This window comes from Heterodontus francisci, chromosome 6, assembly GCF_036365525.1.
Source record: "Heterodontus francisci isolate sHetFra1 chromosome 6, sHetFra1.hap1, whole genome shotgun sequence".
Taxonomy (NCBI): domain Eukaryota; kingdom Metazoa; phylum Chordata; class Chondrichthyes; order Heterodontiformes; family Heterodontidae; genus Heterodontus; species Heterodontus francisci.
Window position 1 is genome coordinate 4,903,966 of NC_090376.1, and position 7,455 is coordinate 4,911,420.

The 7,455-nt window shown below is 47.3% G+C and overlaps 1 protein-coding gene across 1 annotated transcript; it reads left to right on the plus strand.

Annotated features, from left to right (window-relative positions):
• The first annotated feature begins 4,201 nt into the window (after nucleotides 1-4,201).
• On the plus strand, nucleotides 4,202-7,211 carry LOC137371083 (rho-related GTP-binding protein RhoG-like). The gene is given in 4 exon segments (XM_068032993.1): nucleotides 4,202-4,252; nucleotides 4,254-4,362; nucleotides 4,365-4,405; nucleotides 4,407-7,211. Coding segments are annotated over 4 exon segments (573 nt in total). The 3' UTR covers nucleotides 4,779-7,211.
• The last annotated feature ends 244 nt before the right edge of the window (nucleotides 7,212-7,455 follow it).

The window sequence follows — 7,455 nt, forward strand, 5'->3', positions numbered from 1 at the left end:
GGCAACTCCCTCCCGACTGTATACCACTGTGCCACCACCTCTGCTGGGTCTGTCCTGCAGGTGGGACAGGACATACCCGGGGATGGTGATGACAGTGTCTGGGACATTGTCTGTAAGGTATGATTCCGTGAGTATGACCAGGTCAGGCAGTTGCTTGACTAGTCTGTGGGACAGCTCTCCCAACTTTGGCACAAGCCCCCAGATGTTAGTAAGGAGGACTTTGCAGGGTCGACAGGGCTGGGTTTTCTGTTGTCGTTTCCGGTGCCTAGGTCGATGCCGGGTGGTCCGTCCGGTTTCATTTTTATTGACTTCGTAGTGGTTAGGTACAACTGAGTGGCTTGCTAGGCCATTTCAGAGGGCATGTAAGAATTAACCACATTGCTGTGGGTCTGGAGTCACATGTAGGCCAGACCAGGTAAGGATGGCAGATTTCCGTCCCTGAAGGACATTAGTGAACCAGATGGGTTTTTACAACAATCGACTAGCTTTTAATTCCAGATTTATTAATTAAATTCAAATTCCACCTTCTGCTGTGGTGGGATTCGAACCCATGTCCCCAGAGCAATACCCTGGGTTACTCGTCCAGTGATAATACCACTACGCCACGGCATACCGTAAGGAGTTAATTATAGGAAATGTGAGGTCATGCACTTTGGTAGGAAGAATGAAAAGGCAGACTATTATTTAAATAGAGAGAGACTCCAAAAAAGTGCAGCACAGAGGGATCTGGGTGTTCTTGTGCATGAAACACAAAGTTAGTATGCAGGTGCAGCAAGTCATTAAGAAGGCAAATGGAATTTTGGCCTTTGTTGTTGGGGGGTTTGAGTTTAAAAATAGGGGAATCTTGTTACTGGGTGTTGGTGAGGCCGCACCTGGAGTACTGTGTACAGTTTTGGTCCCCCTATTTAAGGAAGGATATACTGGCACTGGAGGCAGTTCAAAAGAGATTCACTAGGCTGATTCCTGGGATGAAGGGGCTGACTTATCAAGAACGGCTAAACAGGTTAGGCCTTTATTCATTCGAGGTTAGAAAAATGAGGGGTGATCTTATTGAAATGTACAAGATTATGAGGCGGTTTGACAGGGTAGATGTTGAGAAGATGTTTCCACTAGTGGAATCTTGAACTAGGGGACATAGTTGCAGAATAAGGGGACACTCATTTAAAACTGAGATGCGAAGGAATTTCTTCTCTGAGGGTAGTGAATGTCTGGAATTCTGTACCCCAGAGTCGTGGAGGCTAGATCACAGAAAGTATTTCAAGAGGAGGTCAATAGATTTTTGAAATATCGGGGAGTTGAGGGCTATGAGGAGCTGGCAGGAAGGAGGAGTTGAGGTCTGGGGCAGATCAGCCATGATCTTATTGAATGGTGGGGCAGGCTTGAGGGGCTGAATGGCCTACTCCTGCTCCTATTTCTTATGTTCTTATGTGTTCTCTCTCTTTCCCACTCTTTCTCCCCCCCCCCCCGCAGCATGTGATCCCTCTCCCTGGTGCTGTGTAGTCTCCTCCCAATCAGAAACAGGTCCTGCTGTCATTTGAAGGGATTCAGTCAATCAGGTTCTACATAACGAACTGGTAGCCACTCTCTGGATAAGTACCATCTCCTGACCTCTGACCTCAGTCGGGCCGCACACACTCCATTGTGACCCCGGTCCTCACTAACACATCCCATTGAAATACCTGCTCCTTGTAACACAGTTTCATCCCTTCATTATTTTATAAACATCGGACTAGATGTTTTACTAAACTCTCTAAGTCTATCTTTTGTTTCCTCTAGACTTCACCATTCCAACACACTCTCCTGGCCAGCCTCCATCTTCCACCCAACATAAAGTCAAGGTCATCCAAACTGCTGCCCGTGTCTTTACTCCCACCGAGTCCCGTTCACCTATCACACCCTGTGTTCGCTGACCTACATTGGCTCCGGGTTCAGCAAAGTCTTGATATTCAAATCCCTCCATGGCCTCGCCCCTCCCTATCTCTGGAATCTCCTCCAGCCCCACAACCCTCTGAGATCTCTGCGCTTCCCAAGTTCTGGCCTCTAATCCATCCCCCAATTCCCATCGCTCCACCATTGGCGGCCGTGCGTTCAGCTGCCCGGGTCCTAAAGCTCTGGAATTCCCTCCTTAAACCTCTCCATCTCTCTACCACACTTCCCTTGTTTCAGACTCTCCTTAAGACCAAGCTTTTGGTCACCTGCCCTAATAACTGTTTATTGCCTCAGTCAAATTTTATTTGATAATGTCCCTGTGAAGTGCTTTACAATGTTGTACTATGTTAAAGGCGCTGTATAAATACAGATTGTTGGGTGGCTAAGACGTTTCAACTTGCGACTCCGTCTCGAGGTCCTCCTTTACAACCTTTTTGCAGCTTCACTATTCCCCACCAAGTGAAGGGCTCGAACTGAGGCTTGGAATCCTGCCCTAGGGAGCCTGAAATCAGCCAGGGTTCCTGGTCCACGTTTTGATCCAGAGTGGAGAGACCAGGATCAGACTGAGCTGCCAGTTCTGCTGAACAAAAGAATCTGCATTTCTGTAGCGTCTTTCATGTCCTCAGGATGTTCCCAAAGCACTTTCCAGCCAATGAAGTACTTTTGAAATGTAGTCGCTGTAGTAATGTAGGAAATGTGGCAGCCAGTTTGTGCACAGCAAGATCCCACAAACAGCATTGTGAAATGACAGAGTTTTTACTCACTCCCTTTTCCTTTTTGCTGTTTTGCACTTTGCAACATTTCTTCAACATTTAAAGCTCTTTCATAAACACAAACATAGTAACACTTGCTTCTTCGCTCCCCAAAGCCTGTTTCACTCTGGATTATCGTTGTGTACACCAGAGGGAACAGATTCTCGCTATCTACCCCGTTTAATCGCGTTAAAACCTCGATTCGATCACCCATTCGTCTTCTATACTTGAGGGAATACAAGCCTAGTCTGTGCAACCTGTCCTTGTAATTTAACCCTTTTAGCCCTGCTGTTCTGGTCAATCTACCGTCCACCCCCATTCTTTCATGGGATGTAGGTGTCGCTGGCAAGGCCAGCATTTATTGCCTGTCCCTAATTGCCCTTGAGAAGGTGGTGGTGAGCTGCTTGATTATAACTGAGAGTCTTGTTCAGCCGTTTCACAGGGTAGTTTGGAGTCGACCACATTGATGTGAATCTGCAGTCACACAAACACCAAACAGTGTATTTCCTTCCTTAAAGGACATTAGTGAACCAGATGGGTTTTTACAACAACAAGGGAACAGGATGAGGCCATTCAGCCCCTCCACTCTGTTCCACTATTCAGTGAGACCAGGGCTGATCTGCTTTTACTCTATAGTCCTCAATACCTTTTAGTTAACAAAAAATCTATCAATCTCAGATTTAAAATGAACAATTAATCTAGCATCAATTGTCGTTTGTGAAGAGAGTTCTAAACTTCTACCAATAATGGAAATACTCAGCAGGTCAGGCAGAATCTGTGGAGAGAGAAAAACCGAATTTTCTGTTTTTATTTCAGATTTCCAGCGTCTGCAGTATTTTGCTTTTGTTCCAAACTTCAACCTTCCTTTGTGTGTAGAAGAGTTCCCAATTTCACTCGAAGTCTGGCTCTAATTTTTTTGACACTACCCCCTAGTCCAGGATTCCCCAACCAGCAGAAATAGTTTCTCTCCAATCTACCCTATCTGAAGTTTTCAAGATATTAAGGGGAACAATCAAATCACCCTGAACTCTAAACGCCAGGCAATACAAGCCTAATTTGTGTAATCACACCTCATAATTTAACCCTTAGAGTCCAGGAATCATTCTGGTAAATCCACACTGCACTCCCTCCAAGGCCAATAAATCCTTCTAAAACTGTTCACCATCGCCATTACTAACACTAGCTTTTTATTCCAGATTTATTACATTGAATTTAAATTCCTCAGATGCAGTGGTGGGATTTGAACTCGTGTCTCTGGATTACTAGTCTAGTAACATTACACCGCTCCACCATACACCTAATATCAGGTGAACAGATGTCCCCCCCAGATCAGTGTGGTTTCTCGGTAGCTTGGTTTGGAGAATTGTAATCTGTTGTGAGATGTCACCTGAAGCCCAGCCCAGCAGAGTGGGATGTGTCCTGGGAAGATGGTTCCTTATCCAGTTCTTGACCTGTTGAATTTTTATTTTTTGTTGGGATTTGCAGGTTGTTGACGTGAGAAACGATAATTGTGCCCAGGGATGCAGAGCATTAAGTGTGTGGTGGTGGGAGATGGTGCAGTGGGAAAGACCCTGCTTGTTAATCTGTTATACCACCAAACGCTTTCCCAAGGAGTATATCCCGACCGTCTTCGATAACTACAGTGCGCAGATCACGGTGGACTGTCGGACAGTTAGTCTGAACCTTGGGACACTGCGGGTCAGGAGGAGTACGACAGACTCAGGGACTTTGTCCTATCCTCAGACCAATGTCTTCATCATCTGCTTCTCCATAGCCAGCCCGCCCTCGTACGAGAACGTCCGCCACAAGTGGCACCCTGAGGTGACTCACCACTGCCCTGACGTACCCATGCTTTTGGTGGGCACGAAGAAGGACCTGCGGAATGACCCGGAAACCATCAAGAAGCTTAAGGAGCAGAGCCTGGCTCCCATCTCCCAGCATCAGGGCAATGGGCTGGCCAAGCAGATTCAGGCCGTGAAGTACATGGAGTGTTCAGCGCTCAACCAGGAAGGAATTAAAGAAGTCTTTGCCGAGGCGGTGAGGGCCGTCATTAACCCAGTGCCCCTGAAAGTCAAAAAGTCTTGCGTGCTCTTGTGAGGAAGGCTCCCCCTCCCCCCCCCCCCCCCCCCACCCCAACCTCTCTTATTCCTCCCCCTGCCACCCTCAGCTATCGCACAGTCAGAACTTTGTGATCTTGGACCAGTTCCTGTTAGTTGCTGTACTCGATGAACAGAACTTACCTTCACCCAGTTTTGAGAAGGAAACTCAAATAGCCTGATATGAAGTCTACAATTGGACTGGTTCCCACTATTCAGTTTCCCTTCCCTCCCTCACCAAGCATCTGGGAAGAGCAGCTCCTGTCCGAAGGAAAATAACCACTGAATCTTTTTTTGGGATGAATCTGAGCGTGGGAAGGGGCCCTCATTACAGTCCTCCAAGGAAAAGCTGGTGTTCTATCCATTGGCTCACTGTACCTCCTTCTCCATTTCCCCAACATGTTCCCCAGTTGAGGACAGATTAACCTGCTATGTCCGTCATCCTCGGACATTCCCTCCCAGTTGTCCGTCCAAGCAAAAGTTCAGCCGAGCATTGTCTTTATTCCTTCTTCTGGAATGACTTGACGAAGAATTGTCCACATCTCCTATTGCGTTATGAGTAATGCCTTAGCCACAGCCTCAGCCCATCTGCTTCTCCCTGCACTCTCTCTCTTTCTAACTAGGTTGTCAGGAGCATCTTCCCAGTCTCAGGATGTGCAGCTCCCTGCCTCTTCTGATGGGGGGGGTGGCGAGGGTGGTAGGGAGGTGAAAAACAGGCTCCCCCACCCTACCTGTCCCCACCTCCAGACATCCTGAATCTAGGTCTGAAACTTCGGCAAGGTCATGAATATTAGGAGGTCCCTTCAGCTGCCCCTTTGGGAGATCACAAGAACATTTTATTTCTGTTCTCGCCTATTGGTCCCTAATGAGTGTGTGTGAGGTGTTTTTAAGTGCATCGCCTTCCGGGTGACTGATTTCAGTGGTTTTTTTTAAGTCCTCGGGGAGCTGTAAATGGCCTTGACTGGAGACTGAGAGGGTCGAGTGGCTGTTTACCAAAAAAAAAACAGCTGCCTAACGGTTGCTCTGTGAAGTCTCTGTGGGACCTGCATCAGCTCGATGGGCCGGTCAGCTGGTCCGAATCCTCCAAACTGCTGGACATTGAGGAGTTTGTTGGCCTTGACCAGACACTGTCTGGTTCCCACCTTGCTGGAGATTGGATGAGGTGTTTTGAGGTGATCGTGTGAGTAGAGGGGCCCAGTTTGTCTGCTTGTTAACACAGAGCATGTGTGAAAAGATCCCGGTGGCTGTTTGCTTTCATAGGGCGGTCTCTCGCTCACTATCAGAATATCTGCTCCCTGAGTCAGTGATTCTCAGCATTTCGAGAAGGTCCCTTTACAACAGGTTCAGCAGTCCCATTGCCATTACACTAATGATAAACACCTCTTTCACTACCGATACTCAGGCTTTGACCCCAAAACAATTCATCTGCTGACCTCAAAAGGATTAATTCTGCTGGAGAGGCCGATCACTCAGAAGGTGGGACTTGGCTCGAAGAGGGGCGAAGTCCTGTTGGGAGCTCGCTTCTGTGCTGCCTCCAGAGTGCAAATGGTCCTCTTCGAAACGGCGTTGCCGTCCAAGAGGCTGCGGCCTGCGTTCCCTTGACAACAGCGGTTATACTGACTCTTCCAGGAGCTCAGGCTGCCCGGGAGGCCGAGGTTGCTTCTGGAATTGATTTGGGATTGGGGGGGGGGAAAAGACTCTTGGCTTCCCAATTGGAGGGATGTAGTGAAGATTGACATGTCTGCCAGCCAATGGCAGGAGCATAGGGATTGGGGCGGTTGGAAGTCATGTGATAAACCCTCCTGGAATATGTCCAATCACATTTGGCGGACGCCATGTTGTTGAGGTCAACTGCTTGCTGCAGGAGACTCCATGGCATTTGCCCCAAAGCCTCCTGACCCCAGGCAGTTTAATCAAATATAAACCAGTGCCTACAAAAGCCTGGGGCCTAAAGTCCTCTGGTTTCTGAAACATCCACCACTGTACAGGCCACTGAAGTCAGATACACCCCACTCTAGACCCCCCTTCCCATCCCATCTTTAGCTGCTTCTCCATAGTCTAGCTCTTGCCTGCTGCGCAGCTCCTATGGTTGAATAACCTGCTCCCAGGCATCATGTGGGAGGCAATGCCACTCACCAAAGCCCAGGTTCTAGACCAAGAGGGCCTTAGCTTTGCGGCCTATTTGTGAGATTACAGTCGACGCTGCAACTTAAGAATGTCCTCCCCGTCTTTAACCTGCTACAATGTCTTGATAAATTAGGTGCTTTTTGAAAATAAAAGTATTCATAATTTAAAAAAGGATGTAACAAACTCGATCTGCATTTGTAAATCTGTTCCTAATGTTTGAAGTGTGCCTTTTGTTTGCTGAAATGTTTAATATCTGTCATTTCATTGTTTTAATCTTTTTTAAACTAATAAAGGCTTTGTTTTTGGAGTGATGCAAAAGTTCTGACATTGAGCAGTCTAGTGTTGTCATGGTGATCGGTTGGGTTTGAAGCCCGAGTAGATTTTTTTTTTTAATATTCCCCGCACATTTCTTGAGTCCGGCTGGGCAGTTACTGCTGGATTCCAGGCTGTTTTGTGAAGGCAGGTTGTATAAACCAGGCTTGTTACAAAAGATTAAGAGGTGAACTAATTGAGGTGTTTATGGTTAAAGGATTTGATCAGGACAATAGAGA